Source organism: Neoarius graeffei, chromosome 26 (genome assembly GCF_027579695.1).
Source record: "Neoarius graeffei isolate fNeoGra1 chromosome 26, fNeoGra1.pri, whole genome shotgun sequence".
NCBI lineage: Eukaryota > Metazoa > Chordata > Actinopteri > Siluriformes > Ariidae > Neoarius > Neoarius graeffei.
Genome location: NC_083594.1, coordinates 8,226,024 through 8,247,214, shown reverse-complemented (window position 1 = coordinate 8,247,214; position 21,191 = coordinate 8,226,024). Strand labels below are relative to the sequence as shown.

At 42.3% G+C, this 21,191-nt stretch overlaps 1 protein-coding gene across 4 annotated transcripts in view; it reads right to left on the bottom strand.

The window, feature by feature from the left end:
- pank4 (pantothenate kinase 4 (inactive)) overlaps positions 1-21,191 on the bottom strand; it is a 108,289-nt gene that overhangs the window by 53,322 nt on the left and 33,776 nt on the right. For all 4 annotated transcript variants that reach the window (XM_060909849.1, XM_060909850.1, XM_060909851.1 and 1 more), the window contains exons 10-15: positions 20,124-20,279; positions 15,201-15,313; positions 12,402-12,489; positions 10,162-10,313; positions 9,967-10,022; positions 1,965-2,014 (exon numbers count right to left, since the gene is read on the bottom strand). In XM_060909849.1, coding sequence (XP_060765832.1) covers positions 1,965-2,014; positions 9,967-10,022; positions 10,162-10,313; positions 12,402-12,489; positions 15,201-15,313; positions 20,124-20,279 — 615 coding nt within the window. The remainder of the gene's footprint in view (positions 1-1,964; positions 2,015-9,966; positions 10,023-10,161; positions 10,314-12,401; positions 12,490-15,200; positions 15,314-20,123; positions 20,280-21,191) is intronic.

Genomic DNA, 21,191 nt, shown 5'->3' with positions numbered 1-21,191 from the left:
GTTTAGGAGGAGTTGCGCTTACAAGCCATACGGACAGACAAACAGACGGACAGACAGGGTGATTCCTATATACTCCCCCCCCAAACTTTGTTTGCAGACGGTATTAAAAAAAAAAAGAACGTGAAAAGCACAACCGCATAAGAGAAATAAATCTAATTATTCATTTATGACAAAACAAATGGAAGATTTAACACACATGATTGTTAACCCATTGACGCCGGATGCTGCGTCACGCAACATTGCCCCTAGCGCCGGTTGCTGCATAACGCAGCATTGTTGATTTGTCATTATTTTCAAGACTCATCTATGTGTTAACAAATGTGTTAGTGTTAATGCTGAATGAGCATGATCCAATAAAAGCAGAGAATTTTATCTTTTAAATGCAACTTACTTCATGTCTTTATGTGCTTCAGAGGCTGAGATATTGAATTTTTCATAGGCGTTTTCAATTAATTATTTTTATTTCAGAAAACCCTCAGGCAGATGGGGACCTTTTCTAAAAACTGGCTTACGCATTTGCAGACGTTTTTTTGCAGGCGTTTCAGGCGTCAATGGGTTAATCTAATCATTTTTATTGGCAAAGACTTCCCTTTCTGAATGATCGATTTTGTTCAAGTTAGAATAACTTCTGCGTCTGTCTTTCAGCCTTTACCATCACTGCTCATTTCACTCCCGGCTCGCTGTGCGCTTGACCTTTTATAGAAATCCGTGGGCGTCACCGAATGCAAATGAGCTGTGCCAGGAATGCAGTTTACTCTTTATGGCTGATCAACATCTCCTTCCATCTTGGATATCTGCCTTTTTCTTTCTATCTTTCCTTCCATCTTGTCAATCTGTCCACTTTTACTTCTGTCTGTCTCCATCTTTTTTTCTTTGTCTGACCCCAGTGGCCGGGTATTTTCCCTAATCTGCATGTCTCTGTACTGTGGGAGGAAACCCACGCAGACACGGGGAGAACATGCAAATTTCACAGATGCCCCTTTTCCACCAAAGCAGTTCCAGGGCTGGTTCGGGACCAGTGCTTAGTTTGGAACCGGGTTTTCTGTTTCCACTGACAAAGAACTGGCTCTGGGGCCAGAAAAACCGGTTACAGGCTAGCACCAACTCTCTGCTGGGCCAGCGGAAAGAACCGCTTACGTCAGCGGGGGGGGGCGGAGTTGTTAAGACCAACAACAATAACAAGACCGCGAAAGGTCGCCACGCGAAGTCATCCATTATTATTGTTGTTGTTGTTGCTGCTGCTTCTTCCGTGTTGTTTTTGCTTCGATACTCGCACCAAAGTTTATGCAAACATAACGACGTAACTGACGTATACAGCGACGTAATGACGTGGCTTCCCTTAGCACCGCGAGCTATGGAAAAGCAAACTGGTTCTCAGCTGGCTCGCAAGTTGAACGAGTTGTGAACCAGCACTGGCCCCGAACCAGCCCTGGAACTGATTTGGTGGAAAAGGGGTAAGAGTGAGGTTCGAACCTGGAACCTTCTCGCTGTGGGGCGACAGTGCAAACCACTGCATCACCGTGCCGCCAACAACGTCAACGAAATTTGCATTTCATTACATAATGTCGCTAAGATCACCTAACTAACTAACTAGCTAGCTAGCTAGCTTCACTTGTGCGCTAGATTAGACTCATTATTAGCAGTAATGCAGATGAAATGCAGCCACAGTAGAATTGTGGCATCGCATCACATATCAGTCCAAAAAAACAATGCTATTTTCCGCTGTGTGTTAGAAACACAGGCAATGACTTTTTTTTTTTAATTCAACATGTCGTAACTAACAAAGACTCATTTTTCGCCAGCACGTTGTTTCTTTTTCTCACTTGTGACCTGATTTCCCAGAGTGAGGGGGGTTTAAAGCAGCCTGTACGAGACAAAACTGGAAGCTACATCAGTCTCGTAAGCTCCAGTGCAAACCTCAAACCCTGAACCGGGGATAAACCAGCTTTCTTCAGGTTTCTCACCTTCAGTCTTTCAATCCACTGGTTATACGCGTCGACAAGCCAAGGACGCTCTGAAAAACAGATCAAAAGAAAAAGAACAATGTTAAATTTAAGAAATAATTGATTAATAATTCATCTGTATTAACTGTCCGCATATTGTCAGACACCACGAGACTATTTCGCGTTTCCCTTTTAAAATTTCTCATCTCATCTCATTATCTCTAGCCGCTTTATCCTGTTCTACAGGGTTGCAGGCAAGCTGGAGCCTATCCCCGCTGACTACGGGCGAAAGGCGGGGTACACCCTGGACAAGTCGCCAGGTCATCACAGGGCTGACACATAGACACAGACAACCATTCACACTCACATTCACACCTACGCTCAATTTAGAGTCACCAGTTAACCTAACCTGCATGTCTTTGGACTGTGGGGGAAACCGGAGCACCCGGAGGAAACCCACGCGGACACGGGGAGAACATGCAAACTCCACACAGAAAGGCCCTCGCCGGCCACGGGGCTCGAACCCGGACCTTCTTGCTGTGAGGCGACAGCGCTAACCACTACACCACCGTGCCGCCCCCCTTTTAAAATTTATTAAACTATTTATTTAGTACGGTTCTCCAAAAAAAAAAAAAATCACATTTTTAAAGGTCCCATGGCATGAAATTTTCACTTTCTGAGGTTTTTTAACGTTAAAATGAGTTCCTCTGACCTTCTTAAGTCACCCCAGTGGCTAGAAATGTCATAATGTGTAAACCAAACTATGCCCACCCTTTGTCAACATTTGAGAATGGCGCGTCAAAATGGCGCGTTGATAGGCTCTTCCCTTTACTACGTCAGCAAGGGAGATGATCCCCACGCCCCCCCTTTGGATTCCCACCCACTGTATGGATTGCCCGCCCAGCTCAAAAGTTGCCACCATAGATGCGTCACTTCAGTTTTGTAGTGAGGAGACCATAGAGGACACAACAACATGGCACCACCGAAGCGAGCGAAACATGGAAATTGCGCTGTACTGTACATGGATGTGACAACACAGAAAAGAGTCTGTTTTTACTGCCGACGGGAGAGACCCTGAAGACGCAGTGGCTTAATTTTATTTACTCCAATAATACGCCGTCGAGTCTACCTAAGACGGTGTATGTTTGTCGGAAGCATTTTCCTGATGAATGTTTCCACAACTTGGGACAGTACAGGGCAGGTTTTGCACATCAACTGTCACTGAAGCCTGGGTCCGTACCAAGCATCCCTGCCGCATCAGCAACAAACACCGAACAAGTAAGTGTATAACTGTTAAGTCGTTTTGCCGTGTTTTAAAATCGGTGCGTTAGCCTAGCAATGGCTACATTAGCTGTGCAGCTAACCGCTTCCTGCAGTTAGCCAGGTACTCTGCGCTACAAAACTAAAGAGCATGCAGCATGCTCTGTTAAACTGAGTTTAGTCTGGAAATTGACTGTAACTTATGAGCTTATGTTTGACTATTGCTCCGCAATGCATGTCTTCTGTTGGATAAGCGATATGTTGCTGTAGTTGCTGCTTCTATCCTCTTTGGTTATGGAGTGCGTGTTCAAGCCTAGGGTATTATACGTTCGTAAACTACCACTCCGAACACTCTCACTCTCTGTTCTCTGTGTCACGTTGAGTTTACGAAAGGAGTCCGAGGGAGAACGGGGTTTTGTCTTAGCAGCGTGGCTACAGGCGCTGATAGCAGCGAGTATGTGTGTGCGCAGCTTGGTCAAGCCCCTCCCCCCATGGCCCACCCCCACCCTCTACCCTTCCCCGCCTCCTGCTTCTCATTAGCAAAACGACGCACTGGGAAAAGCGCTGAAATGGGGCTTTCTCCCAGGAGGCTATATATACGTGCCGAGGGTTCATTTCGAGTAAGGCTGCGGATATAACATCCGGAAACCTCCACGAGCCCGTTTAAAGCATCAACAAACCACCATGCCATGGGTCCTTTAAGAATTACTTGTTAACCCTCATCCTGCCAACTGGGGTCCGATTGGACCCCAGAGGGTATTTTTCATATGCCACACAATTATTATTCGCACAATTTTTTTTTTTTAATTTTATGACTTTGTCAGACTCTGTCAGGTTGTTCCAATACAACATTTTATTTCAGGTTTCTAATTGTTATGCGGCAATAATAAACAATATTCCTTTGGGGTCCGATCGGACCCCAGTCAGAAATGTGAATTTGTCAACATTTTTGATGCATACGTCATACTGATTTTGTTTTTTTTTTACAGTGAATAATGGCAAACAACAGAAGATTGGCAAGATACACTGCTGCTCAAGCCCTAAGAGCTATCCTAGAGGTATATGATGGGTCTGATTTAGAGGTTTCAGACCTATCAGATGCAGAAGAGGATTATATTTCAGAACAGAATATAGGGACGCTGAATCCGTAGACCCAGGAAATGGAGAACAAGTTAATGCTAACCAGCTTCCTCAACCCGACCCAAACGGACTCCAGTCAGTAAACCTTGTACAGAACATAGATTCTGTGTTCAGAAATGTTTATTTTCATATAACATTCTTGCATATGCTTATATTTTTTCACATTTAGACTCTGTCTGACACAAATACAACTCCATTTGAATTTCAGGTAATTCAGTTACAAAAAATCGGCAAAATATATCTCAAACTGGCGGCACGGTGGTGTAGTGGTTAGCGCTGTCGCCTCACAGCAAGAAGGTCCGGGTTCGAACCCCGTGGCCGGCGAGGGCCTTTCTGTGCGGAGTTTGCATGTTCTCCCCGTGTCCGCGTGGGTTTCCTCCGGGTGCTCCGGTTTCCCCCACAGTCCAAAGACATGCAGGTTAATTTAACTGGTGACTCTAAATTGACCGTAGGTGTGAATGGTTGTCTATGTGTCAGCCCTGTGATGACCTGGCGACTTGTCCAGGGTGTACCCCGCCTTTCGCCCGTAGTCAGCTGGGATAGGCTCCAGCTTGCCTGTGACCCTGTAGAAGGATAAAGCGGCTAGAGATAATGAGATGAGAGATGAGATATCTCAAACTGTGCCTATTTTTTAGGGTAGTATGTGCCGATTATAGCTTAGTTAGAGTAGATAAACTGTTAATAATGAGCATTTTTTACTGTAATCCTGTTTGTTTTTAATTAATAAAATAAGTTCTAACTAAAAATGTTGTTTGTCATCAATACTTATTGAAAAAATTCACATATGGCCCTTTTCCACTACCCTTTTTCAGCTCGCTTCAGCTCGACACGGCTCGCGTTTCGACTACCTCAGAGCAGCACGACTCAGCTCGCTTCAGTCCTACTCAGCACCCAAAACTCGCACGGTTTTGGAGTGGGGCTGAAGCGAGCCAAACCGAGCCGAGTGGGGCTGGGGGCGTGAGCAGACACTCCCCTGTGCACTGATTGGTGAGGAGGAGTGTCCTCACATGCCCACACACGCCCCGCGAGCGCGCTGGGATCTGTAAACACCGCAAACCCGGAAGAATAATAATTACGAATTACGAGAATTTCTGAAGCCTTATGTGCCTCGCCTCATCTATACGCTCTTGCCAGTATCTGTTGGCGTTGTCGGTGACAACAAGCCACAGCACCAAGACCAGCAACACTAACAACTCTATGTTTATTGTTTACTATCCGGGTCGTGAGACTACCGCTTAAAAGGTCACTGATGTCACTGTTTGCGCCGCCTAACAACATCACGTGACGTCCACCCACTTTCGCTAACTCCACCCAATGTGTCCACCCACTTCCAGCCAGCACGGTTCAGCGCGGTTGTAGTCGAAATGCAACTCCAACAGCCCCACTCAGCTCGACTCAGCACGGCACGGCTCAGCCCAACTCAGCCGCGTTGGTAGTGGAAAAGCGGCAATATTGTAATTGGGGTCCAAACGGACCCCAGTCGGTAAGATTTGTATGTAAAATATGTCGGTAGGATGAGGGTTAATTTTAAGATACTTAAAAAGCTCCACACGATTATTGCTTTCTATATTAATGCCTTTTTTTTTTAATTCTTCTTGGAAATAGAAACCGAAATGAATTTCCTGCACATGTAGAGCGCCAGTTTTCTGGAATTTGTGATAGTCGTTTTGTCTTTCAGTGGCTAAATACTCCGCTACGGTGCGCCAGACCTATACAGAGGGTGCTATTTTAGGAGACACCATCTCCATTAAGCAAAATTGCCACCAATTCTTGGACAGATGCAGAAATTGTCTCAACCAAAACACGTCGATAGACGCTATACAGACGCTGCCTGGATTTAACCATGCATGATACGGTCGTCACCCCGTAAGGACTTTCACTCGTCCCGCATACCGATAAGTGGATTTAAAGGGGTACGCCACCCCGAGGTGAAATTGAGTCAGTCCCTGCAGTCCCTAGAGTTGGATGAGTGAGCCAAAGCGTTTTGTTGCCGACCCAGCCATTGTCCTGATCTAGAAACGCCCCGGTTAGCTTTAGCTTAGCGTAGTCGCTGTAATCCGGCGTGTCCAGCTAGCATTGTCGTTGCAAAAGTGAATCAAATAACTCAAGATTTTTTATAATTATTTCTCATGACCTGTACATTCACATCGAGTACACATATCAATGCAAATTAACATGAAGGGATTTACTAGACCAATTTATATCTGGAACTATTTTCGGCCACAGCACAGGCAAAGCACCGCTGCAGGCGCAAAGACACCGCGCAGCACCACAACTTCCGTCAATACTGGTGTGAATACTCGATGTGAATGTACAGGTCATGAGAAATAATTATAAAAAATCTTGAGTTATTTGATTCACTTTTGCAACGACAATGCTAGCTGGACACGCCGGATTACAGCGACTATGCTAAGCTAAAGCTAACCGGGACGTTTCTAGATCAGGGCAATGCCTGGGTCGGCTACAAAACGCTTTGGCTCACTCATCCAACTCTAGGGACTGCAGGGACTGACTCAATTTCACCTGTGGGTGGCGTACTCCTTTAAGGTGACACAACCACCGGTATTTTTATCAAGACACCATCTCTAGAAGGGTTGCCAACCAAGGCTAAAGAACCCCTCCTACCCATGAGACAGACTAGTCCCCGCTGGACGCCAACCCGGTACTTCAAGGTCTCGGGGAGAGCTGACAGGTGCTACACCTTGCTCAAGGAGGTCGTTGTGACAAAGGGTAACCTCATACATGTCAACCTATACGGATTTATACGGATTTTAGCTCATTTCAAGGGCGTACAAACAAAGTCTTACGGATTTTCAGTATTTTCTGACCTAAATTTATTTTGTGTATCTTACTTGAACATCGTCAGCTGATCGTCGCAAAAACATACAAAAGCTCGATTTATAGACAAAGAACAGCGTGTATGCAGGGGCGGATAACCCAGACTATGTGAAACCAGATGTTTATTCCTCAAGCCTCGTGCAGACTGCGAGACTTCGCTCGTTCCGGTCATGCGCACGATCTGCATTTAAACGCGCCAAACGGTCATTGTTCGAACGATTTTCTCATTGTTTACACCTGAGAGATTTTGAATAGTGTCTGCTGAGTGAAAGAATGGGAACACCGAGAAAGAAAATGAGATACGGCGGGCGGTATCTTCCTGAATGGAAGGAGACATTTAATGGTGTCATTGTTCAGGCGAAAAATGAGGAGTACGCGCACTGCACAGTTTGTGTGCGAGATATAAAAGCCGCAGCGTCTGGAGTTTACGACGTGAGGTCCAAACTACATTAGCGAAATTTGCACCAGAAACGGAATCAGCCGCAAATGACGATGTTTGCAAAGCCTAAGACCGATGATCAACCAACAAGTGTAATAAGAGCAGAAGTTACGATCTGTAATTTTATTGCTCAGCACAATTTGCCGCTAGCCGTTGCGGACCACCTGACAGAACTGTTGCCGCGAATTTGCGCGGACAGTACGATTGCGAAATCTATCAGCTGTAGGCGCGCCAAAACAACGCAAATAATCAAAAAGAGCTTGGCCCCCGAAGCTACACTACCGATCATCCAGCACTGCCGGATGTCGCCATTTTCCTTGATGATCGACGAATCCAATGACAAAAAGACGGACAAGCGACTGGCCGTTTTGGTGCGGATCTTCGACATAAACAGAGGGGCGAAGTCAAGAATCATAGACATGCCTGTGTGCAATATCGGCACGGGCGAGGCGATTTTCGACATGCTGGACGAAGTTCTCAGGCAAGTTATATTTACCGTATTTTTCGGACTATAAGTCGCACTTTTTTTCATGGTTCGGCTGGCCATGCGACTTATACTCCGGTGCGACGTATATATGTTTTTGGTTTTTTTTTTCACCGCGGAATAACTGGAGCTGATGCTGAGTCTGACGACAGCCACGCAGAAGAAGAGGAAACGGCGCTTCATCTGCCGCTGGAGGCAGAGTTGTTCAGAAGCGACACCGAGGATGAGGAATTCAATGGATTTGCTGATTTGGAGTGAAATCATCAGCTTGATAAACTTGATTGACCTGTGTTTTATTATTAATGATAGGCCTATAGTTATTTAAATAAGTTATGTAGTGATTTTAGGCAGTGCTTAATTTGTGAAGTGGGAGGTCCCAGAACGCAGGAGGTGGGTGGGTCCGGCGACTCAAAAAAAAAAAAAAAAGGCGGGGGATGGTTTACTATAACTTTACGCACATGCGCTTATAGTGTGTGTAAAATAATAATAATAATAATAATAATATCAGACATTATGATCTTAGAAAACGCTTTAGTGACAAACAGTTACAGACAGTAATATGTCGTGATATTATATTATAAAATATTAATTTTTATTAGTCTATATATTAAATTATATATTACATTTATCTTCTAAAATAACAGACTGTACTCATCACAACCGGTTTATTTCACCATTGGAGATCAGATCACACAAGACGTGAGTTAAATGACTCATTTTAAGGATTTAAGTAGGGGATTTAAAAGCGGTTGTTGTTGTTTTTTTTTCACTAGACGGTTGTTTTTACTACCGTACCTGTCTTTGGAGATGATATACCTATAGCCTACTTGACCTCTGATTTGATGAAATAAAATTCAACAAAAATGAAGAATGACACTCCTCGATGATGACTACAGCTTTAATAACACAGATGAAAGAGCCATGGGGCGATAATAAGCCCTACCGGTAAAAATAATCTAAAAGCAAACTGATTAATGCATCAGTAATAGGCTACTAATATTAGTTATAATAATAATAATATAGGCTATTAGTAATAACGATAGTGATAGTATTAAAGATAGTAGTAGATATTTAAAATAATCAGACTAGGCTACTTACAGGGCAAAGGGCGCGTTATCACTGCTCAGCTGTTCGTTTATTCAATAAACAATGCAGTCGCGCAGTAACCACGCGCCGCTTATCAGATACAATCACAGATTCTATGGATAGAATAACCCTTCAAAAAAGTGCGACTTATAGTCCGGTGCGACATATATATGTTTTTTCGTCTTCATAATGCATTTTTTGGCTGATGCAACTTAAACTCCGGAGCGACGTATAGTCCGGAAAATACGGTACTTATTTATTTATTAAGTTTGGTGCGATTCGAAGGCTATAAGGATTTCATGTTGATTTTATGGATTTCTTCCTCTGATACTACAGGTGGACGCCCAAAGGGGTTGCCATGTATGTAACCTCATTACCCCACGTCGAAACTCCACAACCGGATGCAGTTTTATGTAATACCCAGGACAGCAGAGCGCCAAATGTGGTTGAAGACGGGCTAAATGTGGATAGGAACTAAAATTCTAAGAGTAGAGATTTTTTTTTTGGGGGGGGGCGGGGAAGACGACACAACACACATAATAATATTTAGTCCGACGAAACGATCAGAGCGGACCGTTTGGATCGGGACATAAAATTGCACTTTGCATAGAATTAAGAAACTCTTCATTCAAACGGTGTGACAGCAGGCTTAGAGTACGTACAGATCTGTGTAGAGACGCCATATTTGGGCAAAAGTAACACGTTTCATCATTGTATAATCAATCAGTGGCACTAAACTGGCGTTTATGTACAGTCAGGTCAAAAACGTCTCTTACCTTGCAGCTGCTGCTTTGCCTGTTCAAACCCGAACTGCGGATCAGTTTCCAGAATGCTGTGAAACAGGTTGATGGATCAGAAATTGGACTCGTTAACCTTACAGGATTCCTGCTTTTTGTTTGTTTAAAACAAACAAACAAACAAACAAAAAAAACACCACTGCTCTCACTGGTATACTTTTACATATCGCTCACTCGGACACAGCTTTGGCTCCCCAGTCGAACACGTTGCCCGCCAGCAGGCCTCGGACCAGAGCGAACTGCCTCTGCTCCCAGCTCAGCTCCTCCAGAGACTGCACCACCTTCTCGTAGTACTTCAGCGCCATGTCGTTCTCCTTCTGCTTGATCTGTGCGCGCAGAAACGACACGGAGTGAACCTCATCTCCGCAGAGTCATACAAGTATACAGTATAACAACGAATACACTATATGAAACGCTAAATATCGGTCATGTTAAAATTTTGCTGTTCCTGTGATGTGAAATTAGCCGAGATAAAATCACTGATCCGATCGGCTTTGGGACGTTCCAAAGGTGTTTTATTCCTCAAACCACAGAAATTTGTCAATGCTGACTTTTTTTTAAAAAATAGATTTATTAGGAAATACACGTGACTTCACCCTAGGCGGAAGTAACAAAGCTTGAAAACACACACAAACAGATCTAAAATGGGAATGAGCTGCTGTAAAAGAAACTCTAAAAAAAAAAAGAGTACACTTTATCTGTTTATGCAGTACATATATTTAAATAATATTGGCTGGCGTTGAGTGATATATCAGATATATTCCATTCAGCTAGCATGATATTGAACGAGTCGAAGATGAGTAGCTGAATGGAATACATCTGTGGAATATACCACAAAAAATAGCTAGCCAATATTATTATTATTATTATACATTCTTTTCAGGTGCATCTTTCTCTTTCAAAATTCTCTCAAAATCTTCCGTATTTAACAAAGCAAACCTGTCAGCCGTGTTCGTTTACAAATTGTCCCAGTCACTCGCTAGCGCGGAAGTTTTACAACTCCGACGTGCGACATGTTGTCTTGACAACCATGCAATATCGTAAACCGTATTCAACGCTCATTCTCCATTGGGTAGAGTGACGTAATACACGTAGGATAAGCGATATGCTAACAATACTGCATGCTATCGAACCAAATGAACGAAACCCGCTAGAAGGGAACAGAACACACGTTTTTATTCCATCGAAAAAGTGTCCTGTATGTATTATTATAATAATTAACATTACTGAACATCTGTAAAGCAAGTAATCATTCCTGTTATCATTTACGTTACAGCAGATATATACAGTAAGCATTTATCTCTCTCCGAGTTACAGGAATATAATGATATATCGTGTGATGATAACTTGCAATACAAATTTTAGACAATTCGAATCGATGAAAAAAAAAAAGAATCACAATTATTATCATCAGATCTTCCTCAATGTAACTGCGTTGTTTATACACCAGAGGTTGAAATACATGTGACTTCACACTAGGTGGAAGTAACACAGCTTGAAAACACACACACAAAAAAACCCCAACAACCCAGATCTAAAATGCGAAAGAGCTGTTGTGCAATTGTGTACTAATAGATTCAACAAGAAATCAGAGCTCTCTTTTTACAGACTGCTGAAAGATAAAGAAATGAGAAGCAAATGAAGGTAGCAGAAATGTTCATAAACATTTTTCCTTTAAAAAAAGGCCTTTACAACCAAACATTTACAAATGTGGGTAAATTATTGCTGGTTAAGAAAATGAGACAACATTTTTTTTTTCCATTTAACAAAAGGAATATTTAAGTAGATCAAGAACAGGAAAATCAACGTTGTGGGTTTTTTATTTTGGGAATAAAATATTTAATTTTTTACAAAACATCATGGGAAAATCAAATCGTGAACCCAATATCATTTAATGAATCGGCTTGTTCATTGGGTGAATCGTTACCTGCCTTCTGAGCTAAAAAAAGCTATTATAAACTGCTGACACTGGAGACTCCTTCCAAAAATGTTAAAGACTATCTACAATCCAACAGCACTGTGGTATAAATATTTTTTGCTCATTCATATATGTGATGTGTGCTTTTATTGTGCACAGATTATCGTACGTGCGTGTGGTTTTTAAAACGTAAGCACTGGATGCCGCTAAAATGGCTGTCCGAAGCAAGACAAACATTAAAGATGAACAAAACCACGTGGGGAGAAATCCTGAACTGTTTTAACCTTAAAAAGACCCGTAAATGTGAAATATTCATCAAGACACATGCACAGAAATCTTCTATTCGGATTCATGTGCACCGACTCTTTGTAGGACTTTTTCCGACACTTATCATCGACTTTAACATTTGGAGATATTCAAATGACACAGAGCTGCCCATCACATCACAACTTTCTATATTTAATCATCCAGTGTTTATTCAAATATTAATACAAACCTTAGAATAGGGGTCAGGAAAGTTGAATTCGTTCAGACAATGTTCCCTGGTGTCGAGCAGGCTCCGAACAGTGAGGGATCCGTATGCACTTGGAAAAGGAAAAAAAAAAGAGAAAGAAATAGTGCTAGTTGTGTCTGTAGTCTGTACAAGTTTGGTATTTAAATAAAATCTACACTGTGATTATGTTTATGAGAAACAAGAGCGCTCTGAGAGCACAAAATCCCCCGCTGGCAGCTGGGCCATAACTCTGGTAAAATGCGACTGAATTGAACGAAATTGCAATATGCGTATTACCGACGTATAACAAAGAATCCTGCCAAGTTTCATGAAATTCCTCCAAAAATTGTGAGAGAAGTTGATATCAGAATGTGAGCACCCTTCCCGGAACGGACGGATGGACAGACATCGCCACGACATAATCCCCCTTTGGGCCAGCGGGGGATAATAAAAATTGTGCAGGAAGTTGATTTCAGAAAGCAGGCACACCTTGATGAAATTGCCAAAGTACAAGTTTGTTAATAATCAAGAGCATACACTACCGTCCAAAAGTTTGGGGTCACTTTGAAATGTCCTTATTTTTGAAAGAAAAGCACTGTTCTTTTCAATGAAGATCACTTTAAACTAATCAGAAATCCACTCTATACATTGCTAATGTGGTAAATGACTATTCTAGCTGCAAATGTCTGGTTTTTGGTGCAATATCTACATAGGTGTATGGACCCTTTTCACGTGACGTCACGCCAAACGCGGCCGCCGTTTTGGACGTGTACTACCAGTAGTTTACCACAGCCAACATTGAGGAACGGCAGCAAAGAAAGTTTTTACTTTCAGCAAGACTTCCATCATGCCACTATATTGTTGTGCACCTGGATGTAGTAACCATCAACAAACAAGGCAAGGTTTATCATTTTATCGGATCCCGACGGAGAAGATGGATAGCGGCCATTAACAGGAAAGATTGGCAGCCCTCGGCATACCAACGCTTGTGTAGTGACCACTTTGTTGGAGGTAAGACGAATAAAATTAGCCAGAAAAGGCATTACATTGCTGTTAACATTCTGTGGCGGCGAGTGTGTAACCAAATAGGTTAAAATAACCCATTGTAACCTCTTTGTTCTTCTGTAGTAGCTATTGTTGACTAGCTAATGTCAACAACATCATAGCTGGTATGTTACTGTAGCAATGTTTACGTTCAGTCATTTGGATGACTGTTAAAACCTTTCAGTCTCAAGTTTTTCCTTTACTGTATTTACTAGTTTACTGTAATTATGATCCGGCAGCTATTTACACCGGATCCAGTGTAAATAGCTGCCAGAGCCAACGTCCGAGGTTCCGGAGCACGCTCCGGCTTGCTCCCCCTCAAATTAAGCAGTGTGCTCCGGCTTGCTCCCCCTCAAATTAAGCAGTGCGCTCCGGCTTGCTCCCGGAGTGCTCCGGCCGAGGTTCCGGAGTGTGCTCCGGCTTGCTCCCCCTCAAATTAAGCAGTGCGCTCCGGCTTGCTCCCGGAGTGCTCCGGCCGAGGTTCCGGAGTGTGCTCCGGCTTGCTCCCCCTCAAATTAAGCAGTGCGCTCCGGCTTGCTCCCGGAGTGCTCCGGCCGAGGTTCCGGAGCGCGCTCCGGCTTGCTCCCCCTCAAATTAAGCAGCGTGCTCCGGCTTGCTCCGGAGCAAGCCGGAGCGCGCTGATTAATTTGAGGGGGAGCAAGCCAGAGCGCGCTGCTTAATTTGAGGGGGAGCAAGCCGGAGCGCGCTCCGGAACCTCGGACGTTGGCGTGTATGTGTATGGCGATGGGTTTTTAACGACATAGGTATACAGATCACGTGGGCCGAAGTCAGGTAAAGATGAGGGCTTCGTGTACTTCCGTACGTCAGTGAACAATCCTGGTGGAAGCAGGTAAACGTCGTTCTCTAAGCCTGCTAACCTCAATTTTTGCAAATACCTCTCCCTCTGCTCGCCCTGTAAATAAATGCCCTACGTCGCTGGATAGTGAAGGCGTTTTCTGCATCTCGCTCCTTTTTTTTTAATGTTTTTCGTTTGTCGCCTTCCTCGCATTCAAACCGATTCGAGCCGAAGTCCGCTACATGTCCAAAATGGTGGTCGCGTTTACGAAGGTCACGTGACTGAAAAGGGTCTATAGAGGCCCATTTCCAGCAACTCTCACTCCAGTGTTCTAATGGTACAATGTGTTTGCTCATTGCCTCAGAAGGCTAATGGATGATTAGAAAACCCTTGTACAATCATGTTAGCACAGCTGAAAACAGTTGAGCTCTTTAGAGAAGCTATAAAACTGACCTTCCTTTGAGCAGATTGAGTTTCTGGAGCATCACATTTGTGGGGTCGATTAAATGCTCAAAATGGCCAGAAAAATGTCTCGACTATATTTTCTATTCATTTTACAACTTATGGTGGTAAATAAAAGTGTGACTTTTCATGGAAAACACAAAATTGTCTGGGTGACCCCAAGCTTTTGAACGGTAGTGTAACTCTGGTAAAATTTGCCCAAATTAAACTAAATTTCAATCTGCGTTTAACCGTCATATAACAAAGAATCCTTTTGCCAAGTTTGGTGAAATTCCTCCACAAATTGTGAGAGGAGTTGATTTCAGAAGAACGTACACCCCCATGAAATTGTCAAAGTACAAGTTATTTAATCAAGGGTCAAAACTACTGTAATAACTACTGTAATTTAATTTAACTACTGTAGTCTAGACATATAAAATGTACTACTGGACATGGTGGTAGTTGTGTGCGTGCGTGTGATGACGTGACGTATGAAGACCAATTGTTTAACGTTTTCTCACAATGGCTGTTGACGTAACGTCTGCAGCTTGTGTCTGTACTTCTGACGGAACTTCTCTGCCCTCTCGATGGCCTCGGGCTGGTCTTTCTGACTGGCCACGGCTCGCTTCACCACCTGCACAAATAAATAATAATAATGGCGGTGGTGTCATAAACCAGTTCAGGTCAGTATATACAGTATGACTACTATAATATTAGTAGATCTTCATTATTACAAGGCAAATGCCAGAATAGGTTCTACTACATGATATTATTTGATCATTTTCACATTACTACAACAGGGATTCTCAGAAACAGAGCCTGCGTGTTTAACATCACTGCGCATAAAACAGCTCAACATTTTACAGTTCGGTACAGAAACCTGATGGACAGGACTGTTGGACTGTTCTGGCTTTGACATGCCGTCTAATAAACGTTGCTTTTAGATCTTCTGGATGTACACAAGATACACAACGAGGGTGTGAACAATAATCATGGCACTCGTGTTACCGTGCACATGCTCATAAAATCACGTCTAGTATAAGGGTCTGTCTCAGAAACTGGGGACTAAATATACTCAGCCAATAAACTATACCAGGACTTTTCAAAGTGTGGGGCGCGCCCCCCCTGGGGGGGCGCCAGAGTTCTTCAGGGGGGGCGCAACGTGAGGAGCCTTTACCAGAGACAAAATGGATCGATTTTTAGTACCTAAAGCTACAGTGAGTGAGGAGACAGAGTTTGGGCCAAGCAAAAAAACCCAGAGCCTCCAGGATGTTGCGATTTGCAACTTCAGCGCAAATTCAACCAATCCCCGCGAATTCAGGGCGGTGTTACAATTATATCCAATCACCGCAACTTTCCCGCAAATTTGACCAATCGTTGGCATCGTCTTGAGGTGACGTCGACAAACTACCTTCCGCCTTACTTCCATGTTTACGTTCAAGAGAAGCAGCATGCGCGCAGTGTTGCCAGATTGGTTTTAAGTGCATTTTGGCGGGTTTTGAACATATTTTGGACTGGAAAACATCAGCAGTATCTGGCAACATTGCATGATGTGCGAGTCAGTGTTTATGTAGGCTTAAATTCTGTTACTGAAAGTGTGTTATGTTTACAGTGAAGCACTGTGTGCACTTTTTTTTTTACTTAATACAAGAAAGTAATGGATGCCAACATTTTTGCCAAAATGGTATTTTATTTTCCATTGTTTAGGCAGCTTCAGCATCATACTGTGAAATTCTGTTCAAATTGTTTTTTTTTTTTCTTCTATGAAGCCTGAGCCATTTATTTTATTAGTTTATAATTATTGTTTAATTTAGTCTTCAGGAGAGACTGCCTGCACACAGTACTAGTATTAATAGTTTTTTTTCTTACATGAAAGCTGAGGCATTTATATTATATTTTAAGGTAACTTCATGTCGTGCTGTGAGGTTCTATACACTTTAACTTTTGAACCAACAGGAGCATTTGGATAAGTAAAGCCTATTTTTCTGCATTTTTGTAGTCCTGGTAATCTTTTATATTGGTAAAGTTGTTTATAGGACCGTTTCTCAGTGTCTTTGTTTTTTAATCAGTAGTTTTTCAGTAATAACTTAATATTTAACATATCACTCAATTTTAATCACAAAAAGAGAAAATCGCAACAATTTCTCGCAACTTTCACTTCCTCCCGCAATGTAATCGCAACAAAAACCTAAAAAACACCGCAACTTTCATCGCAATTTTTTTGGAACACCCCCCCCGCAACATCAGACATTTTAGCCCACAACAATCACAAAAAAGGCCCGCGGAATCCTGGGGGACTGGAAAAAGAAGGAAGTATGACCACGATTATTTAAAGTTTGGATTTTCATGGACTGGATCTGAAGATGCTCCACTGCCACAGTGTGTTGTCTGCCAAGAGGTGCTAGCTAACGATGCTATGAGATGTTTAAAATGTGTAAAACAAGATGTTTTAAAAAGCACAGATGTTTAAAATGTGAAAAAGAAAAAAAGAAAAATGTGTACAACAACCATTTTTTAAAAATACGAATGGAACATTAAGTATAGCAACAACAAAAAGTGTAGGGGGGGCGCTGTTGTTTATTTGCTCTCCGAGGGGGGGCTCACTCTCCCACACTTTGAAAACCCCTGAACTATACGTTTTTGAATGGTGATGTTAGTTTTAATTTGAAATAAAATAATGAAAGAAATAATACAGATAAAACAATCTTTGATGTGAAAACTCTATTCAGAATTTGGCAAAAATTCTTCAAATTTGTAGAAAAATGGTGGCTTGATCTGGGACATGATAAACGGTCGACTACATCGCATTCCCTTAAAAAGGTTGTAGTCCACTGAAAAGTCTACAGTTATCACTAATTGTATTTTAAGTTGTAACTTTATCCACCTAAGGATTGGTGCGCTCACGGAATAATCATAACCGTAATAAAACGTCATGCAAAATATTTGATCACCGTCGTAACTCCGTTTTCCGCAAACCTAAAACCAATACGATCGTGTGTTTTGATCTAAACAGAAAGCCTCAGGGTCGAGGTCACTACCTCACCAAAAGTAGTAACTTAAAATCACTACGCCATATAAACATTTAGTTATAAATCTGCGATTTTGTTTTTTAAAACGAAAGCTGAAAGTTAGGTATAGAATATGTTTCTTACAGAATATGTTACGATGGTAGCTGGTCTTGTATGAATTTCTGAGCTATAAAATGAGTCGTGGTCTATTTTTTACCGTAGCGTGCGGCGAAGGACACGCATTAACAATTTGCATGTGTAGAATGGAATTTCCCACTCCAACAGTTAGAAGTTGATCGTGCTTCCATTTTCGGTCTTTCTGTTACGCGGGTGATCTGTTCGGACGTTATCGCTGAAAAGGTGAGTTTTGACAGTTTTATTTTGTTTTAGTCTTGCAGTATAAGGCAATACACTGCAAAAAATAAAAATCTTAGGAAGTTGATTTGTCTATTTTCAAGTCAAAACATCTAGCCACCCTTATTATAAGACATAATTGCCCAACAAGCAAAACCTCATTTAGCTAGAAAGGCTAGTTTTTAGACAGTCCATCTTGAAAATCTTGTATAGACAAAATGTCTTGAAAAAGTCTTGTTTGGAGCACCTTTGAAAATAAAACAAGGTTTTTTTAAAACAAATAAGAACATTTTGGACATTTGTCAAATGCCGTTCATCTTGTTTCAAGAAAAAAAACAACAACAAAGTACCGTATGCTTGTTTTGGGAATAAATGAACTTTACTGACATGTTTGAATCTAGTGCCCCCAAACTGTATTGTCGTGGCTCAGGTGGATAAGGCGCCATACCATAAATCCAGGGACCCGGGTTCTATTCCGACCTGAGGTCATTTCCCAATCTCTCTTCCGCTCATTTCCTGTCTCTACACTGTGGAAAAAGGCCCAAAAAAATGGCTAAATGTAAGTAGTACGATCTTGTTATAAGAACTATTTTGATTATTTTCAGTTAATCAGATCTCGCATAATAAGTTCCCCAATCTTATTTTGGAATTATTTCATCGAAAAACAGGTTAGATTTTTCATCTTACTTTAAGAAATCTTACCAAGTCAAATTTGACTAGTTCCATTGGCAGATTTTTTTCACCTGATTCAAGCAAATATGCTTTGTTTTAATATTTTATTTCTTATTTTTGAAAGGCCATTTTTTTGCAGTGTAGAATGTTTCTTTTTCATCTTACTTTCATATTTCGTAGTGTTTGCGTATTTTTGGCCAATATTTTGCAACCATGGTCAATTTAGATCGAACTTTTGATAGAATCTACGGCCAGTCATTTTGCCCCGCCCCCACCTTGCACTCCGTCCGGTGCGGTAGTGATGTCCCGTTGCTCACGCGCCGCAGCAGAGACCCGCGCGACCTTCAGCCGGTACAGTCGCTGTTCTTTTACCACCGCCGTTATTCTCATCTTTCCGGTGTGTTCTTGATTTTTCCATTGTGTCCTATTTCGCCGTATCAAACACCCAAACTGGATCATATTATCCATATTTAAGTGAATAATCAATTCAGTCATCATAACTTGGCATTTTTAACCCAAGCAATCAAAAAGAGGAAATTTATTCAATCTTTTCACTCATCTGTGAAGGACGGGCTTTAATTCTTCATGATGGAGTTATTTTATATGGAAATCAATTTTACAAAAGCATTTGAATTGTAATCAAAAGAAATTTTCCACAGTGGAGGCCAGATAAAGCAAGATGCTATCTTTATTCTTATTAAACATGACAAAAGAAACATTGAGTGTTAGGTAAAATGCAAAAAAAAAAAAAAAGTAAAATTAGAAAATTTATTTTTTGACCATAACGTCCCAAATGAGAGACCAGTTTCTGAGACCGACCCATAAACAAGGCTGCTTGGCGTTGCACTCCACCCCAGTGCTGACTTTCCGCGAACACAACACTTCACACTAGACTCGAAAGTCAGTGTAAGGAATACCCCTTTCACTTTTAGTCACTTGTTACACATACACTCGTTACTCATCTCATCTCATTATCTGTAGCCGCTTTATCCTGTTCTACAGGGTCGCAGGCGAGCTGGAGCCTATCCCAGCTGACTACGGGCGAAAGGCGGGGTACACCCTGGACAAGTCGCCAGGTCATCACAGGGCTGACACATAGACACAGACAACCATTCACACTCACATTCACACCTACGCTCAATTTAGAGTCACCAGTTAACCTAACCTGCATGTCTTTGGACTGTAGGGGAAACCGGAGCACCCGGAGGAAACCCACGCGGACACGGGGAGAACATGCAAACTCCGCACAGAAAGGCCCTCGCCGGCCACGGGGCTCGAACCCGGACCTTCTTGCTGTGAGGCGACAGCGCTAACCACTACACCACCGTGCCGCCCACACTCGTTACTGATGTTGAAAAATATTCAAATCGAGTATAGGGTCAATAGAGTAGGTCACGTGTGAAGCCTCACCCCGTCCAGTGCTTCCTCGAAACAGTAGAGCCAGTACTCTCTGGCCAGAGCGTCCTCTGTGAGGTCCACAGTGTCGGGGATGTAAGACGATGGGTCCTGCAGGAGCGGCAGGTTCACCAGCTGCCTCTCCAAACGATCCATCTCCAGCATGTCAAACTGTAGAAATGACGAGAGAGACAGACAAAGAGAGAGACAGACAGGAACATCGTAGCATAAATCTTAGATTCAACACTGGATCAGAACAGTCTGGGTGATAAAAACCACGGCTGAAGCGAGACATTTCTGACAGCATACTATTCTAATTTCTCAGAAAGTACTCACTCTCATCCCAGCACTTTAAACTGTTGCAATCTGGAACTGTATATCAGCGCAGGGAGACGGATAATCACACATGTAGTGCTACAGAACAGTGTGAAAAATTCTGGAGTATTCCTTCGACTATCAGAAGCTTATCATTTTATTCAAGTGAGCAATTTTTGGTCTCAAATTGTCCCTGCTGACTGATATCCCATTTCTTGTAGCAGCGCCATGAGGCGGGTTTCCATTTTTGCGACAAAACTTTTGTTTTTCCGTTGTTTGAGGTCGTATGGTTGAAGCTGGGCTTTCTCCTCTCTTGGTCGTCTTTCCAGTTAACCATGGTGACGGAGCTCCAGGGCCTGATACGTGTTGGTGATTTCGATTGTACGTCATGTCATATGACTTAAACGCGAACAACAGGCATGGAACAATATATCGTGTGACGATAAATCGCAATACAAATTTACGACGAATCGAATACAAGGAAATAAAAATGAATCGCGATCATCATCAGGATGGTTAATCTGTTTGTTTTTGTGTTGTTTAGACAGCAAAATGCACATGACTTCACTGTAGGTGGAAGTAACACAGCTCTAATTCCGGGGGGCACACACAAAAACAGATCTAAAATGGGAAAGAGCTGTTGTGTGATTGTGTACAAATAGATTTAACAAGAAATCAGAGCTCTCTTTTTACAGACTGCTGAAAGATAAAGAAAAGAGAAACAAATTGAGATAACAGAAAAGTTTATTAAGAAAAGGCTTGTTATTA